The 24,611-nt window shown below is 42.2% G+C and overlaps 1 protein-coding gene across 6 annotated transcripts; it reads left to right on the top strand.

The window, feature by feature from the left end:
- The first annotated feature begins 2,547 nt into the window (after window positions 1-2,547).
- LOC129853636 (RNA-binding protein EWS-like) lies at window positions 2,548-22,323 on the top strand. Of its 6 annotated transcripts, none has more exons than XM_055919902.1 (17): window positions 2,548-2,723; window positions 9,024-9,060; window positions 9,199-9,250; window positions 9,444-9,573; window positions 9,789-9,803; window positions 10,312-10,507; window positions 10,721-10,983; window positions 11,127-11,292; window positions 14,399-14,436; window positions 15,051-15,083; window positions 15,330-15,445; window positions 16,182-16,311; window positions 16,485-16,604; window positions 18,113-18,245; window positions 18,349-18,434; window positions 19,604-19,847; window positions 19,937-22,323. In XM_055919902.1, exons 1-17 carry the CDS (start codon window positions 2,708-2,710, stop codon window positions 19,971-19,973), a joined length of 1,812 nt encoding a protein of 603 aa, XP_055775877.1. In that variant the 5' UTR covers window positions 2,548-2,707; the 3' UTR covers window positions 19,974-22,323. The 6 variants fall into 6 exon arrangements, with proteins under 6 accessions (XP_055775877.1, XP_055775874.1, XP_055775879.1 ...); XM_055919899.1 differs by having other exon boundaries at window positions 2,550-2,723; window positions 9,441-9,573; XM_055919901.1 differs by having other exon boundaries at window positions 2,552-2,723; window positions 9,441-9,573; window positions 10,724-10,983.
- The last annotated feature ends 2,288 nt before the right edge of the window (window positions 22,324-24,611 follow it).

Raw genomic sequence — 24,611 nt, 5'->3', positions numbered from 1 at the left:
GTCCTCAGCATCTGCTCCTCCAATAACTGGGCTTCTGACACTGCTTCAGACCCATTCATCAGCCATTGAGGAACAGGCGCTGGCCAAGGCTGTGGGTTCATGGGTGAAAGGTTAGAGGGAGCCGCCTGAGGGAACGACACAAATCTGTAATAAACAACAAAGTCTCATGTGACAATACTCACTCATGCAACCAACTCTGCCATTCCAAGGCTAGGTAGTAGTAATTCAGACTTGAACAAGCTACTGTTGTTCTCACCTCTGTGCCTGGAGTAGTAAGGAACATAGGCCCAAGCAGGGGGGAAGTTGAAAATCCCTATAGCCTTTATTTTCTGCAACACTCCAATAAAGGATGGACAATCTTTAAACAAAGGTAAGGTATATAATCACAGAATGTAAAAGATAAGCTGTACATTTCGATGAAACATGGTGAAGCCCCGAAATTGCCCTCGCTGGAAGCCTGTGTTTCAGACATAAGGAAGTGGATGGCTGCAAATGTTCTACTTTTAAACTCGGACAAAACAGAGATGCTTGTTCTAGGTCCCAAGAAACAAAGAGATCTTCTGTTGAATCTGACAATTCATCTTGATGGTTGTACAGTCGTCTCAAATAAAACTGTGAAGGACCTCTACGTTACTCTGGACCCTGATCTCTCTTTTGACGAACATATCAAGACTGTTTCAAGGACAGCTTTTTTTCCATCTACATAACATTGCAAAAATCAGAAACTTTCTGTCCAAAAATGATGCAGAAAAATGGATCCATGCTTTTGTCACTTCTAGCTTAGACTACTGCAATGCTCTACTTTCCGGCTACCCGGATAAAGCACTAAATAAACTTCAGTTAGTGCTAAACACGCCTGCTAGAATCTTGACTAGAACCCAAAAAATGTATCATATTACTCCAGCGCTAGCCTCTCTACACTGGCTTCCTGTTAAGGCAAGGGCTGATTTCAAGGTTTTACTGCTAACCTGCAAAGCATTACACGGGATTGCTCCTACCTGTCTCTCCGATTTGGTCCTGCCGTACATACCTACACATACGCTACGGTCACAAGACGCAGGCCTCCTAACTGTCCCTAGACTTTCTAAGCAAACAGCTGGAGGCAGGGCTTTCTCCTATAGAGCTCCATTTTTATTGAATGGTCTGCCTACCCATGTGAGAGACGCAGACTCAGTCTCAACTTTTGAGTCTTCATTGAAGACTCATCTCTTCAGTAGGTCCTTTTATTGAGTGTAGTCTGGCCCAGGAGTGTGAAGGTGAATGGAAAGGCACTGGAGCAACGAACCACCGTTGCTGTCTCTGCCTGGCGGTTCCCCTCTCTCCACTGGGATTCTGTGCCTCTAATCCTATTACAGGGGCTGAGTCACTGGCTTACTGGTGCTCTTCCATGCCATCCCTAGGAGGAGTGCATCACTTGAGTGGATTGAGCCACTGACGTGGTCTTCCTGTCTGGGTTGGCGCCCCCCCCCCCCCCCCCCCCCCCCCTTGGGCTGTGCCGTGGCGGAGATCTTTGTGGGCTATACTCGGCCTTGTCGAGTTGGTGGTTGAAGATATCACTCTAGTGGTGTGGGGGCTGTGCTTTGGCAAAGTGGGTGGGGTTATATCCTGCCTGTTTGGCCCTGTCCGGGGGTATTGTCGGACGTGGCCACAGTGTCTCCTGACCCCTCCCGTCTCAGCCGCCAGTATTTATGCTGCAGTAGTTTATGGTTCGGGGGGCTAGGGTCAGTCTGTTAAATCTGGAGTATTTCTCCTGTTTTATCCGGTGTCCTGTGTGAATTTAAGTATGCTCTCTCTAATTCTCTCTTTCTTTCTTTCTTTCTTTCTCTCGGAGGACCTGAGCCCTAGGACCATGCCTCAGGACTACCTGGTCTGATGACTCCTTGTTGTCCCCAGTCCACCTGGCCGTGCTGCTGCTCCAGTTTCAACTGTTCTATGGAACCCTGACCTGTTCACTGTGATTACTATTATTTGACCATGCTGGTCATTTATGAACATCTTGGCCATGTTCTGTTATAATCTCAACCCGGCACAGCCAGAAGAGGACTGGCCACCCCTCATAGCCTGGTTCCTCTCTAGGTTTCTTCCTAGGTTTTGGCCTTTCTAGGGAGTTTTTCCTAGCCACCGTGCTTCTACACCTGCATTGCTTGCTGTTTGGGGTTTTAGGCTGGGTTCCTGTACAGCACTTTGATATATCAGCTGATGTAAGAAGGGCTATATAAATAAATTTGATAAATAGCAGAGAATGATGTGCAAGTAGAAATACCCCTATTCAGGGGTAATATCAAATTCTCCATATCTGCTTTTAGACTACCTGGGCCTAAACTGAGCCCGGCTGGAATGTCACGTCAGCACCATCAACTTAACAGAAACGTTGTTCCAAGGAAGAAAAATACGAGGTAGAATCATGCCTTCAGTGATATTCTGTTTAGAAATTCGGTGCTCGAGAAAGATGCCGCGTTCAACACAACTGGGAACTCGGAAAAATACGAGGTCAAATCACGACGTCAATGGTCTTCAGGTCGGAAAGTCGGAGCTCTAGAAAGAGGCCCGAGTTCCCGAGTTGGAATTCTGAGTTGGATGACGGTTCAAATCGATTTTTCCAATTCGGCGCTCGTTTTTTCCCCCGGGTTCCCCGTTTTTTTCAACGCGGCACAAGTTCATCCATCCACTCGTTTACGCGCATGCGCCAACATCAGACGAAACGAAGATGGCGTCAGCACCTGGTGGGTTTCGTTCTCGGTTTATTTTATTGTGTAATTTTGCATGAATCCTTTAGATATTATTGACCATGTAAAGAAATGTACATATTTATCAATAGTTACATCAAATGTATGTGTTTTAATCGAATATGTACGTCTAATGCGAACGCTTAAATATGTAATGCGAAACGCAACGCGTTAGCTAGCGAGCTAGCTAGCTAACGCGTTGCGTTTGGAACGTTGGCCTAGCTTACGAAACTCTTAGATTTAAATCATGGAGTTGAGTTTAATCGGCCAGCCGGAGAATGGTGAATGAACGAGTTTACTTCGTTAGTTGACGTTGGCTAATGTAGAATCTAGGGCAGTAGGCCCCATCTAGCCATGATGCCGGGGCGAGGGACACAAACTCTGACCACACACGTGCATCTGCCGAATTTGAATTCTAGGACCGACATGAGTCTTATGATGCTCTAAAGGTCAGCCATTTTGGTCAGGAACTTAGTCAACCATTGTTTCTCAGACCTGTGATTGTGTAAAATCGTGTATTTTAAGAATGTAATGTAATCTGCACTGTATCTTTGTTAGCTAACGTTAGGTAGCCAGTTTTAGATTAATTAATTCATATATGTTTCAAATGAACTGCCAACATTCTATTCAAACGATGCAGTCGCTCCACACGCTGTCTGAAATCAGTTGATGATAGGACCATAGAAATAAGGCTGGTAATTGTGATGCAATTTCCAAAATAATTTGGAATGTCCTATCGACTGGATTTCCTTGGTAACGTAGAATGTAAATTCAAATGATGCTAACAGATGTGGCTCATGCAATGGAATTTATTTTTGTATTGTGAGATGGAGTTGACTTATAAAATCGCAGCACCGATTGAAGGGTACACTTCCTGATTTTACTTCCTGGCATGCGCCATTGATAACTACCAACGTTAGCGCTCTTAGAATAATAAAAAAAAAACTTTTGCAACCAAGACTTAAAAAGAACTGATGTTTGCACAAGATGGAGGGAAAGTTGGTGCATAACCGAGTTAACAAAAATGTATGCTTAATCCAGTATAAATTAATGTTAGAATGTATAATACAAGAGACTAAATTCAGAAATTCTACAGTCATGTCTTAAGTGTAAAAGTAATAATGACTCAATAATCCATGCTGTCTGGGAATGCTATGAAGTTGTGGGAGGGGCAAGAAAGTTGGCTGTCAGAAGTATTATAATGTAGACTTTTAATCTGCCTGTCTGCATATTTCAAGACATGGCATATGGGGGTTGTAGTGAGGTAGCCAATGGGCTGGATTATTATTTTTTCATCACCCATCTTGGGAAAAAAACGTGTGTTAACAAAAACAAACTTGGAAGTCAATCAATCTGCCATCATTGACACAATGAAAAAATCTAGTTATTTATTATTGAAATAGCATAGGCATCCAAGGAAAAACAAATTGGTACAATTTAAGACCAAGTAGCAAACAATAATGCAGGCCCTAAGAATGGTTGTGAGCATGTGGGTCTGGGCAGATGAGATGTAGTCATTGTTTGTTTGTATCTGGAGCACAGGAGGTTGGTGGCACCTTAATTGACTTGAGTATAATGGTGTCAAACACATGGTTTCCAGGTGTTTGATGCCATTCCATTTCTTCCATTCAGGCCATTATGAGCCATTGTCCCCTCAGCAGCCTCCAGTGATCTGGAGTGTAAAGAAAATATTATATATATATAAACTACTGATGCACCTATATTACATTTTTGACCGATATCCAATATTTTCCTTGCCAAAAAAATGTTAACTGATATTTAAAATTTTAGCGGCCTTTTAATCATGCTAGTACAATTAAATAGTTAACACACACACATGGATGCAGCGGTCTAATCCACTGCATCTCGGTGCAAGAGGCGTCACTACAGTCCCTGGTTCGAATCCAGGCTGTATCACATCCGGCCGTGATTGGGAGTCCCATAGGGCGGCGCACAATTGGCCCAGTGTCGTCCGGGCCGTCATTGTAAATAAGAATTTGTTCTTAACTGACCTGCCTAGTTAAATTAAGGTTACACACACACACACTGACCAAAAATATATTTTGTTGGCATTTACGTATGTCCCCATTACCAGTAAAACATAATCAAAACCTATTTCTTTCACTTACTTGCTGTGCTGTTTCGTTGTTCAGTTTCATTCTCAGCCAGGATTTCTATGGAACGCCGTTTCGGTCTTTGTGTGTCATTAAAAGATACACGCCAAATAACACTATTTGACGTGTCGTCTAAGCTTGTTGACCAATCAGGACCTGAATGACTACACGTCAAATAATAATTTAACGCGTTCATAAATGTTTTGCACAATTACACATTGATTATGCTATCACTCGTATTTCATATGTCACAACGATTCATCGGTACGTATACTATGATGCTGGTAAAGTTGTGCTGGTCATAAAAAAAAGCTGGCTAGCTCATGGACGAAAACAATGTAGTTCTTCCCCAAAAACATAGCAAAACAGTAGCTATAGTTAGCTAGCTAACTATATATCTATGTGTCATCTAAAATAACCCTCATTTATAAAGCAGTTCTTATTTGATTAATGGTGGTCGGACCTACCTAGTCACGATAGTGAACTTTGGGTTATCTTGGCTTTAATGGATTTCGAAGTGCAATACATCAAAATAAAGCTTAACTCTTTGTTAACATGTCTGGGATATGTCCCACCTAACCAACAGCCAGTGAAATTGCAGGGCGCCAAATTCAAAACAACAGAAATCTCATAATTAAAATTCCTCAAACATACAAGTATTATACACCATTTTAAAGAAACTTCTCGTTACTCCAGCCAAAGTGTCTGATTTCAAAAAGGATTTACGGCGAAAGCACACCTTGCGATTTATGTTAGCTCAGTACATAGCCACAGAAAAACACAGCCGTTTTTCCAGCCGAAGAGAGGAGTAAAAAAAGGCAGAAATAGGGTTAAAATTAATCACTAACCTCTGATGATCTTCATCAGATGACGCTCATAGGACTTAATGTTACACAATACATGTATGTTTTGTTCGGTAAAGTTCATATTTATATCAAAAAATCTGAGTTTAGGCGGGACGCTACTGTCTCACTTGGCCAAAAGCCAGAGAAAATGCAGCGCGCCAAATTCAAATAAAATACTATAAAAAATCTTAACTTTCATTAAATCACACATGAAAGATACCAAATTAAAGCTACACATTTTGTGAATCCGGCCAACATGTCTGATTTCAAATTTGCTTTTCGGCGAAAGCACACCAAACGATTATGTTAGGTCAGTACATAGCCACAGAAAAACACAGCCATTTTCCCAACAGAAGATAGGAGTCACAAAAAGCAGAAATAGAGCTAAAATTAATCACTAACCTTTGATGATCTTCATCAGATGACACTCGGGACATCATGTTACACAATACATGTATGTGTTGTTTGATAATTTGCATATTTATATCCACAATTCTTGGTTTACATTGGCGCCATGTTCAGAAATGCCTCCAAAATATCTGGAGAAATTGCAGAGAGCCACGTCAAATAACAGAAATACTCATCATAAACTTTGATGAAAGATACATGTTTTACATAGAATTAAAGATACACTTGTTCTTAATGCAACCGCTGTGTCAGATTTCAAAAAAACTTTACGGAAAAAGCCCACCATGCAATAATCTGAGACGGCGCTCAGATATAACAACATTTCTCCGCCATGTTGGAGTCAACAGAAATACGAAATAACATCATAAATATTCCCTTACCTTTGATGATTTTCATCAGAATGCACTCCCAGGAATCCTAGTTCCACAATAAATTGTTGTTTTGTTCGATAATGTCCATTACTTATCTCCAAGTAGCTAGCACGTTTAGTGCACGTGTCCAAATGCTCGCGCAGATGCAGGCGAACTCTATATATTACAGGTTGAATAAACTGGTCAAACTAAGTAGAGAAACAACATCCAGAAGATTGATATCATATATATCCAATAACGTTCCAACCGGAGAATTCCTTCGGGTCTGTAGAAGTAATGGAACGCAAGGCGATATCATGTGGAATGCGCGTGACCAGGAACTGGCAATCTGCCAGACCACTGACTCATTCCCCTCTCATCCGGCCCCACAACACAGTATAAGCTTCATTCAACGTTCTACAGACTGTTGGCATCTAGTGGAAGGCGTAGGAACTGCAAACATATCCATATCTTACTGGGGATTGAATAGGCGATGAGTTGAACATCGACCAGTCTCAGAATTCTCACTTCCTGTTTGGATTTTGTCTCAGGTTTTTGCCTGCCATATGAGTTTTGTTATACTCACAGACATCATTCAAAAAGTTTTAGAAACTTCAGTGTTTTCTATCAAATATTAATAATAGTATGCATATATTAGCATCTGGGACAGGGTAGGAGGCAGTTCAATTTGGGCATGCCATTCATCCAAAAGTGAAAATCCTGCCCCCTATCACAAAGAAGTTAATCCAGCCGCCATGTCATATTTCAAAAAGGCTTTACGGCGAAAGCAAACCAAGTGATTATCTGAGGACAGCGCCCAGTACACAAGCGCAAAACATATCATTTTCAACCAGGGAGTTGCGACATGAAAGTCAGAAATAGCGATATAATATATGGCTTTCCTTTGAAGATCTTCTTCTGTTGGCACTCCAAAATGTCCCAGCTACATTACAAATGATGCTATTGTTCGATAATGTCCTTTATATCCATAACTCAGTTTAGCTGGCGCACTTCAGTCAATAATCCACTCGGTTTCCCTCCTTCAAAATGCATACAAAATGAATCCCAAACGTTGCCAATCAACTTATCCAAACAAGTCAATCAACGTTTATAATCAAACAATAGGTACCCTAATACGCAAATAAACGATACAATTTCAGACGGAGAATCGTTATTTTCTTTATCGAAGAAAAAAAACAAAGAACTCGCTCTCATTCACACGCTTGGAAACACTACAGCCAAAATGGGAGCCACCTAGAAAAACTACAATTTCTGCCTCATTATTCCAAAAACCAGCCTGAAACTCTTTCTAAATACTGTTGACATCTAGTGGAAGCCCTAGGAACTGCAACCGGGCACGTTTTCGCCCTATTATAAAAGTGCCAGCCATTGAAATCAGTGGTAGGATGAAATCTTTTTTTGTGGGGGATGGTTTGTCCTCTGGGTTTCTCCTGCCATTTCAGTTCTGTTATACTCACAGACATTATTTCAACAGAGTGTTTCCTATCCAAATCTACCAATTATATGTATATCCTAGCTTCTTCGCCTGAATAGCAGGCAGTTTACTTTGAGCACACTTTTCATCCGGACGTGAAAATACCGCCCCCTATCGAATAAGTTAAGGAAAGAAATTCCTCAAATTAACTTTTAAGAAGGCACCTGTTAATTGAAATGCATTCCAGGTGACTACCTCATGAAGCTGATTGAAAGAATGCCAAGAGTGTGCAACACTGTCACCAAGGCAAAGTTTTTTTCTGGCTTTAGCTTAAAATGCTATTTTTTTTCCCACCAACCTTATGATCTGCTTCAGACCGCTTGCCTTTTACCTAGGCAGCGTTAGCTACAATGCTTGAGCTGGTCCCGTGGTTGATTCAGAGTGGTAGAACCTCTGCATTATTGTGACGCTGTTGTCTTCATTTTTCCATCTTCAACCTAGACATGTGTCTAGGTCAAAAATACAGGTTAAGACGGCATTGTTACAAATCTGGAATCAGCACCATTGCTAACCAGCATAGCTGGTCCCACTGTTGCAAAGAGTTATGGGATATTAGTATGCCGTTGTTTGAACCTTTCATCTGCTGCTGTTTTCTCCCCATTCTGGGACTTTGAGGGTTCATGATATAGCTCCTCTAGTAATTTAATAGGATCTCTGTTTGTGCTAGTGTATGCCTTTCCGTACAACCTTGCTAATCTAGCCACATTTTTGTTTCTTTGTTAGCCAATTTGTGTAGCTAGTTTAAATAAAGGTAGCTAGCTAGCCAACTACCGTAACGTTAGTTATGCAAGCAAATGCGTGATGGCCCCCACAACATAACGGCATTCAACTATCACTAGTCAGTCCTTGCTAGAGTTGAATAGCAGGAATGCTTTGTCTCTTTTCAAGGACTGTTGAACTTGAAAGATTTTCCCATTGTGTGGCCTGGCCTGGTTGGCACTGCCGAAGGTCTACACAAGATTATTGCCCAGAGAACATGAGTAGTTTCTTCTCATGAGTCCAAAGTGGATTTTGATACTGTACTAGCCTGTAGGACTGTTGTTGATTGTTAGACTAGTCATTTCTTTTGTCATTTTCTTTTACAGATTACAGTTCCTACAACCAGGCCGGTGCCCAGCAGGGGTAAGTTTTTCTACATGCAGGTTGTGTGCTACTAAGATAAGTGTTCGAATGAATCCAGAGGAATGGGTGTTTGTTATTTGGTGCAATTAATTATGATCTACAGAAACGAGATGAATGATTGATATTGTGTCCCTGCAGGTATGGCTCTTATGCTGCTCAGCCCTCACAGGGCTATGGACAATCTGCCCAGGTGAGTTTTATATTTAGACAAGGCCATTTATGAATTACACAAACTGGAATGATGGTCAGAGACCCACAATACTGCCATGATCTCATTCCATGTTTGCATACAGTTTGAACTGAAGCACAGGACAGCTTGCCATCTTTCCCACGGTACTTGTCATTATCTATCGGTCCATAAAATAATATTTGTATTTCAGCAGGGTTATAGCCAGCAAGGATATGGGTCCTATGCCCAGCCTGCTGCAGCTGAGACCGGATACTCACAGGCAGCACCCTCTGCTGGCGGCTATGCGCAGCAGTATGGTTCCTCCTATGGGCAACCAGCACCAGGTCAGTTTCAAACTGATCAAATGATTGGTCAAAAGTAATTTTGGTGGAAGGGAATGAGAATTGTCCATCGTGCCTCTAACCATTGACCACATGTAATGTCAATCATGTATTTATATTACTGCAAATGTGCTTTGAGGACCTTAAAAGGACCAGTTTCAACTCGAGTCACCATTTTTGAACTGTGAACCTTTTCTCCTCTTGCTTTCATGTTACAGCTGGGAATAAAACAGGTTCGACACAGATTACTTTTCATGCATCTCTATCCATTTCATGCCACTTAGGCTAAGTCTATACAAAGTGTTCAATGGCTGGCTGGATAGATCCATGTAATATATTTCGCATCATGTGTAGTAGACTATAGTATTGTGGCTAGACTAGTTGAACCCTGGAGAAGATAGATTTCTTTGACACTATTTATTCCTCCTGCATCATGACTGTAAAATACATCTTACTAATACAAGACAATAGACCCTTCAGAATGGTATTCATCTACCGATATCTAACACTAATTCTAACACACTTTTAATAACACAATGGTATTCTTCTGTGCCATTTAATATTCTTCATCAGTGCTGCTCTCTGTCAGGTTGTAGAAGTCCACCGTGGTTATAGTGTGATCCAAATAGAACAGATTGCTTCATTCATTTGGGTAGTTCTGGACTAAAATTCTAACCGGGTTGTACCTGGAATGATCTATCTACACCTTCTTCAATTAAACCATTTCCTGTTTGACCACAGCTGGGTACCCTGCTGCCCAGCCCAGTGCCCATGGCTACTCCCAGCCTGCCGCGGGCTATGGAGCCAGTGGATATGAGAGTGCTCCTGCTGCTGCGCCCGCTGCCTCTCAGCCCTCCTATGGCTCCCAGCCAGGCTATGCAGCCCAGTCTGCCTACGCTGGCTACAGCCAGCAGGCTGCTTCCACTGCACCTCAGAGGTAGGCTAACTAGTCTCACATTAGGACCAGGGTGTAATGGAGGTTGTGATGCAGTGAATGTTACACTATATTTTGTTGATGTTTCTTGATTTTAGTTTGTACACAGTGGAAGACAAGTTGCAGCTGTCAACCCATAAGAAGCATAGTTGTGTAGCACTCTTTATGACCCATTCAATCCCTGCCCGTCCCTAACCACTTGAGTTATAATGCCAGCAGCCAGCCAGCTGGCTACAGCCAGAGCAGCTACTCCCAACCAGGGGGATATGCCGCGCAGCAGAGTGGTTACCAGGCCCAGCAGGGAAGCTATGGGCAGCAGCAGAGTGGGTACCAGCAGCAGCAGCCCCCGCCTCAGCAGCAACAGGCCCCTGCCGCGGCCTACCCTCCTCAGGCCTCAGGTTCCTACGGGCAGCCTGCTGGCAGCCAGTATGGACAACAAAGTGGGCCTCAAAGTGGTTACAACCAGTCAAGCCATTACAGTAAGACTAGTGGCCTCCCCTGTTATTTTAACACACACACAAGCATTGCAATAGGCCTACCTGCTAGTTATTGTCTTAGTCATGTTGATGTTCATTATTTTTCACACAAGGGCATTTCCGCTAATCCTCATGTTATTCTGTAGATAACTATGGACAGGAGGGCAGAGGCAGCTCTGGCTACTCTGGCTCTGACCCTGCTAGGTTCCCAGGGGCAGGGGAGAGCCGTGGGCCACCCAGGGATGGCTATGACAGGGGCGGCATGATGCACGGTGGCAGGGGACGTGGGGGCATGGGCCGTGGAGGCATGGGGTAAGTCACTCTCCTTTTTGCTCAACATAACTCCCATCCATTCTTGCAGGTGCTGCGGCCAGGCTGAGCAGGGCTGAGTTTGAAGTTCCCCTTAAACATTAATTGGGTCAAGTTCTAACCCTACAAAGGTAAAATAGACATATATTTTATTAGTGGGTAAAGTCACTGTTTACCTTGTGTAGGATAAAATATCTAATGCCTACAAAAAGTATCGTGAAGGGACTGTCCATTTGTGGGTACTAACTCTTAGCCCTGCCATACAGTGGCCAAAGGTAAGAAGGAATATGATTTCATGATTCAAAGAGCTGGAACTGACATTTGTGAACAGAAAGCTGGAGTTGTAAACTATTCAATCAGATATCCCTTTTTGCTGTACCACAGCTTTACAGGTGTATATAATCTATAGCATTGATTATGGTCCATCTATTTACAAGGCTTCAGGGTTACTGCTGCAGGTTTCAATGATTTGGCGGGCACACGGCACCTTTTTAAATGATTGCTGTGAGGTTAAATACATTTTAAGATGGTATAAAAACGTACCTATTTAATCCAACTCTGATTTTCGTTTTAAAAAGCTGACCCAGAAGGTATTTGGGAGAATGCACTATGGAAGTTCAGTTGCTAACTGATTTACCTCAAATTTTGGCTTGTGTTGACATATAACAGTATTATTTCATATTAATCGATTACTTACATCTTGAAACCACAAAATGCTTAGCTTTAAGTTAACCAACCTTTGCAATACAAGACAAGCTTTTTCTCATTGTTGTTTGGAGGTGTGCCCCTTTCTGTCCAATTAGCTAATTTTGGACAATATTTCGGGGGCCCTTTTTGGCTCACGACCCCCAGGGGCAGATCTTCTAAAAAAACTTACGTTTGTTTAATAAGCAAGACACATTGATTGCCTATACCAAGGAGTTTAATTGCATACTAAGTTGAGGGTAATGCACATTTGGGATTTTGAGTTTTTCCCTGGAAAAGCGATAAAGTACATTTCTACGGGATACATCCATGCAGAACTAAAGTTATCCCCCTTGTAGGTTATTGGTACTAAACTGGCAACCTGGAGCCTTACATCTATTGTTCAAGCTTTCTGGGCATTATGATGGCACCTATGTTTTCATTGTAGAGTTTGAGGTGAGGTTGATCCCATTGAGTATCAGACAGCTGAAGGTAATATCCCTGGAACAAGAAAAAAACAAAACAATTTGGCGCATGTTCACTAGGTCACACCAGACTCATATGTTCAATTATGTTTTGCTCTAGGCTTATATTATATTAATATTATTCAGTACATGGCTATGTGCTTTCCCTAAAGAGAGGATCAAAGTGAATAATTCCACCTTTGTCTAAGGCACAATCTTTTATTAATTACGTGACACGTGTCACATTTCTTAACCTCAATTGATGATTTTGTCATGTTTTCAAGTTGAAAGTAGGTTTTTTTTTCTCTGTTAACATTGCTTAAAGTCGTCAAGAAATGTGGTATGGGCCTCCCGAGTGGTGCAGTGGTCTAAGGCACTGCATTGCAGTGCTAGCTGTGCCACTAGAGATTCTGGGTTCGAGTCCAGGCTCTGTCGCAGCCGGCCGCGACTGGGAGACCCATGGGGTGGCGCACAATTGGCCCAGCGTCGTCCGGTTTAGGGGAGGGTTTGGCCGGCAGGGATGTCCTTGTCCCATCGCTCACTAGCGACTCATGTGGCGGGCCGGGCGCAGTGCACGCTGACATGGTCACCAGGTGTACGGTGTTTCCTCCGACACATTGGTGCGGCTGGCTTCTGGGTTAAGCGGGCATTGTGTCAAGAAGCAGTGCGGCTTGGTTGGGTTGTGTTTCGGAGGACGCACGGCTCTCGACTTTCGCCTCTCCCGAGTCCGTACGGGAGTTGCAGCGATGAGACAAGACTGTAACTACCAATTGGATACCACGAAAAAGGGTAAAGAAAAAAAATTAATTTGGCATTCCTATGTAACTCCTGTTTTACGTTTTCATACAATATAGCTTTTAGGGCAAAATGTTGTGGGTCCGGTTTCCCAGGGTAAGCCTAGTCCTGGACTAAAAATAATGCACAGAATGTTTTTTAGTCTTAGGACTACGCTTCATCTGTGTCTGGGGAAACCAGCCCCTTATGTGTGTTAGTTTTTAAAATGTGGTTTGGATTACAAATGTTTTGTTTAATCAAATGAACACCTTTTTAACATGCTTTGTCACATTTACGCTACAGGTAACAGTGAGAGCCATGTAAACCCATCTATATTCTATAAAGTACCTGTACTCAATACAGAGCCGGCAGCTTAAACAACCGAAGGGGTTAAACCACAGAGATTTGGGTTCTGCCTTAAATCCAAGAGATGAGGATGGTGCTGTCTAAAGCATGCTGGGAAACTCTTTAAAATGATGATTTTACTATACAAATTGAATTATTATTTTTTACCTTGGTGAACATTGTAACATGGTCAAGTTTAAATTCTGTATTTATTAGAATTGTTTAACTTCAATTCATGTTTTTGTAAAATAATGTATATGGATGGTCTGTTTTTGGTTTTAATTTCAAAGGTGACTGTAATCACCTGTTTTTTGTTTAATATTTCAGATGCATTGCATTTGACAACGTCAATCATTTGTTTTAACTCGTATAGCCATTTGCTTCAACTGTAAATTGGACATAATGCACTAGCTTTCCACATATTTAACTGTATCTGTAAGTTATCTCTTGTCAGTATAGTATCTCCAGGCTAGTCATTATTAAACTGCATATGGAATGCATCTAAAAAGGTTTCCTTTGTAACAAATTCCTGGGATTCTGTCCCGTATTTCCCCAAAGGTAGAGATTTAACTCCCCTCAGCTAGCTCCAAAGTAGCCAGTTTCTGCTATCAAATGCTGTCATTAAGAAGCCTTCTAGTAAAGGAATGATGCCATATAGTTGCTGTTAATTCCTTCATTCCCATTAACTGGATTGCATAGACTGTGTAGGCATGTTGGGGGTTGTTAAATGAACTAGTCAGAACTGTTTCCTTCAACCTCCCCAAACGAGCCATGGGGCTCCATGCATGGAAGTGGCTGTTAAAAGGGAAATCGCCTTCATATCTCCATTTATTCCCCCATAGCGTCGCTGGAGACAGAGGTGGCTTCAATAAGCCCGGTGGTAAGTTAACGAGTATTACAATGGCTTGTCCACTCCAGACCTTTACCTACTAGAGCATGTACGCGCTGAGCATTTACCTAAGCCCTTACATTGGTGTGTGCAGCGTTTTTTGGGGGGGTAGCCAAATATATAGGTGGCTATTAGAATGGATGGAAATAGAAGGGTATCCAGTTTAAATGTCTGAGACATCTGTTTGGAAAGGGGTACTTTTTACTCTGGTTTATATCACTCACTGCCTAAGGTAACCTTGAAGAGCAAGGTACTCTTATTTCACAATGACATATTAATGACAAATGACTGCTGCCAAGAAATGTCAGTTTTGAAAAATGGTTTTGCATTTACAATTTCATGGAGCCAAACCCCTGGTATTTTTGGGGGTTAATATTATGTGGTTTCTTAGGACATTTTCTTATGGCACACATTTTTATACAAACGGGTCTGAGGTTTTTATTTACATCATGATCAATATATTTTCAAAAACGTCTGACGTCTGTGTTCTGGAGGACTGTGTCTGTGTTATCACTTCAAATACTCTTCAGCAATTTAGCAGAGGACTTGAGTGACACAAACTGACTTTGGCTTTTTTTCTCTCCCCCTCGTCTGATGGTAAACAGGACCCATGAACAACGGGGCAGTGCGTAACATGGGTAAGCAGATACTAAATGACCAACACTTATATCATAGATCAGAAGCATTGAAGGATCAATTGCTAACCTTTGAATGTTTATCCCACTGGTTTGTATCTGCCTGAAAGGCTTTGTTGCATTGATCTTGGTCCAACTTCTTGGCTTAATGGCTTATGCTATGAATCTGAGATGAATAAGGACAGTGTAGTGGAAGTGTAGCTGTAGTGTTTCCTGTACATTTTTTGAATGGTAGTTCTCTCTGTTCAGGGCGCCCTGAGGAGCAGGATGACTCTGAGAACAGCACCATCTACATCACAGGACTCACAGAGAGCGCCACTCTGGAGGAGATGGCTATCTTCTTCAAAGACCCTGGAGCCATCAGGGTGAGGACAGTCTCTCAATCTAAGGACCTCAACTTAGACACACATTAAGTTGTATTTGTCTCTTCCAAAACATGCTTATCTACACTGAAAAAAATATATAAGTGCAACATGCAACAATTTAAAAGATTTTAATGAGTTACAGTTCATATAAAGAAATCTGTCAATTAAAATAAATTCATTAGGCCCTAGTCTATGGATTTCACATGACTGGGAATACAGATATGCATCCAAAGTACTGCAGACATTGGAGGTGGCTTATGGTAGAGAAATGAACATTAAATTCTCTGGCAACAGCTGTTGGACATTCCTGCAGTCAGCATGCCAATTGCACGCTCCCTCTGTGGCATTGTGTTGTGACACAACTGCACAGTTTGGACTTTTATTGTCCACAGTGCAAGGTGTACCTGTGTAATGATCATGCTGTTTAATCAGCTTCTTAATATGCCACACCTGTCAGGTGGATGGATTATCTTGGAAAAGGGGAAATGATCACTAACGGGGATGTAAACAAATTTGTGCACAAACGTTTCTGGGACCAACACTTTACATGTTGTGTTTTATATTTTCTTTCAATGTATGTATAGCCAGTGTTTTTGTTGTCTTGTTCTCATTTAATTAGATGACTGAAAAGTTAATGAATGCTCTAAAATATGTTCTCAAAAAGAATGGCAACAGCAGATAACTGTTAATGGTGGGGTAGGTTGACTTTTGAGTGATGAATTCCTCTTTTGTTCAGATGAACCGGAGGTTGGGGAAGCCTGCCATCAACATCTACACAGACAATGATTCAGGGAAGCCCAAGGGAGATGCCACACTGTCCTACGAGGAGCCCTCCTTTGCCAAAGCTGCTGTGGAGTTATTTGATGGTAGGTCATACTGGCCCTTTTTAACCTGCATCAGCCTACTCTGATTCTACCCTTGAACCATCCAAATGAATGTGTTGATGTGCACTGAAATGTACTTTAGAATACTAGTAATGACCATTAACTCTTGCCTTTTTCTCTTTATTCTTGTTACATTCTGTTTATGACCTCAACAGGGAAAGAGTACCAAGGCAGGAGACTGAAGGTGTCCATGGCTCGCCGTAAGCCCATGATGGGTGGAATGAGAGGGGGCATGTCCATGAGGGGTGACATGATGGGCCGTGGAGGACCTGGAGGTATAAATGTTTCTTTGAGAATGACACTGAAAATACACTGAACAGAAATGTAAATGCAACATGCAACAATTTCAAAGATTTTACTGAGGTACAGTTCATATAAGGAAATTGGTCAATTGAAATAAATAAATTAGGCCCTAATGGATTTCACATGACTGGGAATACAGATATGCAGTAGTTGATCACAGATGTCTTTATAAAAAATGTAGGGGCATGTACCAGAAAAGCAGTCAGTATCTGGTGTGACCACCATTTGCCTCATGTAGCGCAACACATCTCCTTCGCATAGAGTTGATCAGGCTGTTGATTGTGGAGTGTTGTCCCACTCCTCTTCAATGGCTGTGTAAAGTTGCTGGATATTGGTGGGAACTGGAACACGCTGTCGTACGCGTCGATCCAGAGCGTCCCAAACATGCTCAATGGGTGACGTGTCTGGTGAGTATGCAGGCCATGGAAGAACTGGGATATTTTCAGCTTCCAGGAATTGTGTACAGGTCCTTGTGACATGGGGCCGTGCATTATGATGCTGAAACATGAGGTGATGGCGGCGGATGAATGGCATAACAATCTCGTCACGGTATGTCTGTGCATTCAAATTGCCATCGATAAAATGCATTTTTGTTCATTGTCCGTAGATTATGCCTGCCCATACTGTAACCCCACCGCCACCATGGGGCACTCTGTTCACAATGTTGACATCAGCAAACCGCTAGTCCACACAACGCCATCTGTAGAATTGAAACCATGATTCATCTGTGAAGAGCACACTTCTCCAGCGCGCCGGTTAGCGCACTGAAGTCGGTTAAGATGCCGAACTGCAGTCAGGTCAAGACCCTGGTGAGGACGATGAGCACGCAGATGAGCATCCCTGAAACGGTTTCTGACCGTTTGTGCAGAAATTCTTCGGTTGTGCAAACCCAAAGGATCATCAGCTGTCCGGGTGGCTGGTCTCCGATGATCCCGCCGATGAAGAAGCCAGATGTGGAAGTCCTTGGCTGAAATGGTTACACGTGGTCTGCACTGCCAAATTCTCCAATGATGTTGGAGGCGGCATATGGTAGAGAAATGAACATTCAATTATCTGGTAACAGCTCTGGTGGATATTCCTGCAGTCAGCATGTCAGTTGCGCGCTCCCTCAACTTGAGACATCTGTGGCATTTTGTTGTGACACAACTGCACATTTTAGTGGGCTTTTATTTTCCCCGGTGCAAGGTGCACCTGTGTAATGATCATTTTGTTTAATCAGTTTATTGGTAGGACACACCTTTCAGCTAGATGGATTATCTTGGCAACGGAGAAATGCTCACTAACATGGATTCAAACACATTTTTGGGAAACTTTTTTGGCGTATGGAACATCTCTATGATATTTTATTTCAACTCATGAAACATGGGACCAGCACTTTACATGTTGCGTTTCTATATTTTTGTTCAGTATATATAGCTGCCCCACATTTGCCATGGCAATATAATGAACAATTGAAACAACCCCTGGTGTGTGTTATCAGGCATGATGGGCCGTGGAGGAGAGCGTGGAGGTTTTGTCCCACGGGGAGGACCACATGGTATGGGCAGAGGTGGGCCAGGTGGCCCAGGTGGCAACATGCAGCAGAGAGCTGGAGACTGGGAGTGCCCCAACCAGTAAGGACCTCTCAAGAAAGAGTTTTCCCTTTCCCATTTTTTTTTTAATGAACTTTACAGTTAGTGGTTTTTGTGTATATCACTGAATGGTTGTCCTTCTCAGGGGCTGTGGCAACCAGAACTTTTCCTGGAGGATGGAGTGTAACCAGTGCAAAGCTCCCAAACCAGAGGGCTTTGGGCCCCCTTCAGGTACAGCGGTCACTGGCACAGCAGCACTAGGGCCTGGTTCAACTGTAGACAGGAACCATTATAACAATTTGTGTTATTTGAGCAACAAGGGCTGAATTACCTTCCCTGTTTCACATATGTTAATGTTTGCAATGTAACACAGACAAATCAAACAGGTTTAACACCTAGACTTCAGGGTCCATGCTTAGCGGTTGTACTAAATTGAACAAAAATAAACGCAACATGTAAAGTGTTCTCATGTTTCATGAGCTAAAATAAAAAATCCCAGAAATGTCCCATACGTACAAAATGCTTATTTCTCTCAAATGTGTTTATACCTGTTAGTTTGCATTTCTCCTTTGCTAAAATAATCCATCCATCTGACAGGTGTGGCATGTCAAGAAGCTGATTAAACAGCATGATCAGGACACAGGTGCACCTTGTGCTGTGGACAATAAAGGGCCACTTTAAAATGCAGTTTTGTCACACAACATAATGCCACAGATGTCTCAAGTTTTGAGGAAGCTTGCAAAATTGGCATGTTGACTGCAGGAATGTTGCTTGAGAATTGAATGTTCATTTCTCTACCATACGCTGCCTCCAACGTCGTTTTAGAGACTTTGACAGTACGTCTAACCGGCCTCAAAACCGCAGACCACGTGTAACCACGCCAGCCCAGGCCCTCCACCTCCGGCTTCTTCACCTGTGGGATCAACTGCGGGGGGGGGGGGGGGGGGGGGGGGGGGGGCGTGCTGAGGAGTATTTGTCTGTAATTAAATCCCTTTTGTGGGGAAAACTCATTCTGATTGGCTTGGTTCCCTAGTGGTTGGGCCTACCCATGGCTGCACCCCTGCCCAGTCATGTGAAGTCCATAGATTAGGGCCCATTGAATTTATTTCAATTTATTGATTTCCTTATGAAATGTAACTCAGTAAAAGCTTAGAAATTGTTGCATGTTTATTTTTGTTCAGTATAGATTAGTGTCAACTCTGGGGAAACATGAAACAATCCATGTTTAGCACTGTTTACTGTAATTGAATGCTTTGGTGTTGGAGTGGCTTGCTCTGTGTGCACTGGGAATACTACTTTTTACTATGTTTAATAATCTTGTGTTTCCCTTCCTGTTAACGTGTGCCTGTCTACGATAGTCTGGTGGCAAGCTTAACTGGGTCTTGTGTGATTTTGTTCAGGTGGTGAGCGAGGCAGGGGTGGCATGGGGATGCGTGGGGGCAGAGGGATGGACCGTGGCGGGCCAGGAGGGCCTGGAGGCTTCCGTGGAGGATGGGGAGGTGACCGTGGCGGTGGATTCAGGGGACGTGGTGGAATGGACCGAGGGGGATTCCGAGGGTCTAGCAGGGGAGGACCGCCTATGGACCGAGGAAGAGGAATGGGCAGAGGAGGAATGGGGGGGCCCCCAGGCAAGATGGATATGAGGTAAAGGAACATGTTGGACTGCTTTCATCATACTCATGTATTACTTACTATGTTTGTTGGACACTAAATTACTGCTTTTCCTCTCATAGGGACCATCGTCAGGAACGCAGAGACCGACCTTACTGAGACAGCAATTTGAATTTTCCATTTAAGTGCAGGATTTGATTTTTAAAATGAAATTAATTTATGATTCCGTTTTTATTAATGGTTATAGAACTGCTTTTGAAATACTCTGGTGCAGTTTCATTCAACTCGTAGTTAAACGTTTAGTTTTTTATAGTTTTGTTTACCCTTGGTTCAGTTATTTTGACTTGTGCAAGTTTATTTTTTGCATTTCTTAGATGTACAGACTGATTTTGACAGTTTATTGTAAAACATGACACTTCTTTTTTAATTGTAATTGCTTCTCCTTCCCATAGCTGTGTAATGATAAACAATTTTGAAAATAAAATGTCCACCCTGATTTGATGCTAAAATAAGTTCAGATCCATTGCTGTTATGAGGCATCATGAATGGTTGACTTTTTGCATTTGTCATCTTCTTGGTTCTCAAATGGTGGGAGAAGTAGGAATTGTACAGCATTTCACAGCTCTACACCTACAGCAGTGTTCTCTTTCAGAATTGTCAACAAGGAGGCACTGTAATATGCAGCTTTGAAAGAATGCTGGCATGATCTGTTTGACCAACAACTTTTGAAGATACAGCAGCTGTCATCAGCTATCAAAGCCACAAAGAATAATATATAACTGTGGTTTGTGACATTTGTCTTCATGTTGTATTGCAATCATATAGTCAATGAACACACTTTCAATACTGCTTTGTGGAACGAGTTTGACAACTAAACTGCACATTTACCAGTAAGAATGAAGATCAACTGCTTTGCTTTACAGAATTGCCTTGATGTCTTTGCATTTTATTTTAGTCTTTTGAGAAACCTCCCAATCCAATCAAGAAACAAGTGATGTTATTAACCACAGATGTCAGCCATCCCTGTCTGTGACTGATACCACATTTGCATCTGTTCAGCATATGTCCACAGTGATCTGAGCCCTTTGATAATCACCCTTCTCTTCCCAATGAAAATGAATTGATTGGCTTTGTTTAAATATACCAGTTGGGTCAGTTATTTATAATCCAGTTTTGTTTGTCTGCCTGTAATCACTGACCGCACAGCCAGGGTGCATTTATTGTGCTGTGGTAAAGTGTTGTCATTAATGACCAATGTTCTGTGTGTGGGTGAAGTCCGGTCACAGCTCACGCTTCCGAGTTCCTTGAGGACTCGTATCCAGTTGCTCATGCTGGGGAACAGATCACTGCGAGTTGTCTGACACATAAAAACTGATTTATCCCGGTCCAAAAAATTCTCAACCAACATGTCTCTCTCAAAGAAACAAATATTTTCCCAATCAAAACAAGGCCCTCCTTTTTCCATACTAAAATTGAAATCGCACGCAGAGCATGTGCTGAGCCAAGCATGGGGCAGCTGTTTCACAGACAGTGCTTGTCTGGCCCTGTCTGTAAAAACTGGAGTTAGCAGAGAATCAAAAATCAAGTTTGTTTGTATTCAAGACTAGAGGTAACTATTAGGCTTATCTATTTCATATTGACAAAGAGCGACCTATAATCTTATATTGAAGTGTCACTTCTTGTTGGGAAGCAACTTCGCCCTGACACGGGTCTGACCCATGAAAAGGATAATCTCCCCAGCATTCTTAACGGGATGTGCACGTATGCTCATTTGAGGGAAGGATTACATCACTAGTAGACAGGGTTGGGTAGGCTACTTTCTAAATGTAATCCGTAAATTAAACTTTACCTGTCATTGTAATCAGTAACGTAATCAGATTGTTACTTTTAGATCACTTTCCCCTTGAGAGGCATTCGAAGAAGACAATGTTACCAATTGAACTACATCTGTTGCAGGATAAATCAATGTTAAAGTTTACATAGCTGGACATATATGGATGTTAAATTTTACTTGATGGGTTGGTTATGTAGGCTTCTTCTAACCCATCGCTTTCTACTACATATAAGATAAAATTATATCTTTACATTAAGAACCAAAGTGTATCAGAATTCCAGTCATTACAATAAATGTTATACCCCTTGATCTTCAAGAATAGGATATAGATGTATAGATTAGCCAAATTGTTTCACCTGAGCATGACCCCAAAACAAAGGATTTATTAGCCAGCCCTACTGTTTATGATTTTGTTGTCATGGAGGACTGATTGGGGTCATTGATTCAAGTTGAAAAATAAATGCTGTGCTCATGGAATGGCATGCTTTGCCAAGAGTGTGCAAAGCTGTCATCAAGGCAAAGGGTTGTTACCTTGAAGAATATAAAAAATATTTTGATTTGTTTAACACTCATTTGGTTACTACATGATTCCTTGTGTTATTTCATAGTTTTGATGTCTTCACTATTAGTCTACAATGTAGAAAATAGTACAAATAAAGAAAAACCCTTGAATGAGTAGGTGTCCAAACGTTTGACTGGTACTGTATATATTTATAAATTCCAAAATAAATGTAGCAACTACAGATTGCCCTTTTAAGTCTATCAAGGCGTGCAAGTTTGAGCATGTGTCCATTGGATATATTTTTTAATCAGCATGAATTAGATTAAGCAATAAAAGCCACACTTATTCCATAGGTTTGGATCCGAACTGCGCAGCTGTTGCAAGAGCGCATTTGTTACTGGCTGCCCACTGGTTTCAAAAACAATGACTGATAGGCAGCTTCTTGAACTTCTTGAATTCAACTATTATTGGGTTCAAATACACATTTATATTTGTGAACAGCCATCCACAACAACCACAATCCGTAAAGTGCAAATAGCTAAATGAGAGAGCAGCAATGTGATTCACATCAATGCGCTATGTAGATATCAGTTGTAAGTGATATCCGTATCGCCGTAGACTACACCACTACTGTCATCCTTACCTCCAAACCTTAATTCAAATTGCATAATATGTGGATGCCGACAGCAGTTGCACCATTGGAAGACTACTTGGACTGTAGCCAACAAAAGCCTATTCCTGATCTTTTCCCGCGATCCAACAAACCCAGTTGGTGTGTCATCATAGTGGTGGTCTCTGATTTGTGGTCAGACTCGCTCAGGTGGAACAAATTAAAATTTTCGCCTTTTTTTTTATTTGAATGTCATTGAGAAAACAAAGTGTCAAATATTTTTTTCGCTAATATTCTTTCTGAATTTAAAAGTAATCCTCGAAGTAATCTAGTTTTTCAAAAGTATCGGTAATCCGATTACAATATTTTTGCTGTTAATGTAACGGATTACAGTTACCGTTTTTGTAATCCTTTACATGTAACGGATTACATGTCATCCGTTACTCCCCAACCTTGCTAGTAAAGTGGAGTTGCCCCACAGATTATCCATTATATGGGCAGTGCCCAATTTTCCTTTAGGGATGGAATTTAGGCATACGATGTTATAACGATGCAACTTTCTTACAACGGCCGAAGATGTTAACACGCATTTCCCAAAACACTACGCAGAGAGGTTCGCTAAGTGAGTCGTTGAAAAGTGTCAATACTGATAGGATCGAAAGAAGCAGCACTGCTCTCGGATCAGCCTTCTCCCTTTCCAATTGTACCTTAATTTTTTTAATAATAACATTAGATGATCAGCTCCTAGAGAGATACACTATATATACAAAAGTATGTGGACACCCCTTCAAATGAGTGGATTCGGCTATTTCAGTCACACCCGTTGCTGACAAGTGTATAAATTCGAGCCCACAGCCATGAGATCTCCATATAAAAACATTGGCAGTAGAATGGCCTTACTGAAGAGCTCAGTGACTTTCAACTTGGCACAGTCATTGGATGCCACCTTTCCAACAAGTCAGTTAGTCAAATTTCTGCCCTGCTAGAGTTGCCACAGTCAACTGTAAGTGTTGTTATTGGGAAGTGGAAACGTCTAGGAGCAACAACAGCTCAGCCACGAAGTGGTAGGCCACACAAACTCGCAGAACGGGACCGCCAAGTGCTGGAGCACGTAGCGTGTAAAAATCGTCTGTCTTCGGTTGCAACACTCACTATCGAGTTCCAAACTGCCTCTGGAAGCAATGTCAGCACAATAACTGTTCATCGGGAGCTTCATGAAATTAGTTTCATTGGCCGAGCAGCCGTACACAAGCCTAAGATCACCATGCACAATGCCAAGCATCGGCTGAAGTAATGTAAAGCTCACCGCCATTGGACTCTGGAGCAGTGGAGACGCGTTCTCTGGAGTGATGAATCACGCTTCACCATATCTGGCAGTCCGACTGACTAATCTGGCTTTGGCGGATGCCAGGAGAATGCTACCTGCCCCAATGCATAGTGCCAACTGTAAAGTTTGGTGGAGGATAAATAATGATCCGGGGCTGTTTTTCATGGTTCGGGCTAGGCCCCTTAGTTCCAGAGAAGGGACATTTTAACGCTACAGCATACAATGACATTATAGATTATTCTGTGCTTGCAACTTTGTGGCAACAGTTTGGGGAAGGCCCTTTCTTGTTTCAGCATGGCAATGCCCCTGTGCACAAAGCGAGGTTCAAACAGAAATGGTTTGTTGAGATCAGTGTGGAAGAACTTGACTGGCCTGCACAGAGCCCTGACTTCAATCCCATCGGGATGAATTGGAATGCCTACTACGGGCCCGGATTAATTGCCCAACCTCACTAATGCCTTTGTGGCTGAATGGAAGTAAGTCCCCTCAGCAATATTCCAACATCTAGTGGAAATCCTTCCCAG

Source organism: Salvelinus fontinalis, chromosome 4 (assembly GCF_029448725.1).
Source record: "Salvelinus fontinalis isolate EN_2023a chromosome 4, ASM2944872v1, whole genome shotgun sequence".
In the NCBI taxonomy this organism is placed as follows: Eukaryota; Metazoa; Chordata; class Actinopteri; order Salmoniformes; family Salmonidae; genus Salvelinus; species Salvelinus fontinalis.
Note: the sequence above shows the minus strand (reverse complement) of the source record. Positions and strands in the feature narration are given on the sequence as shown.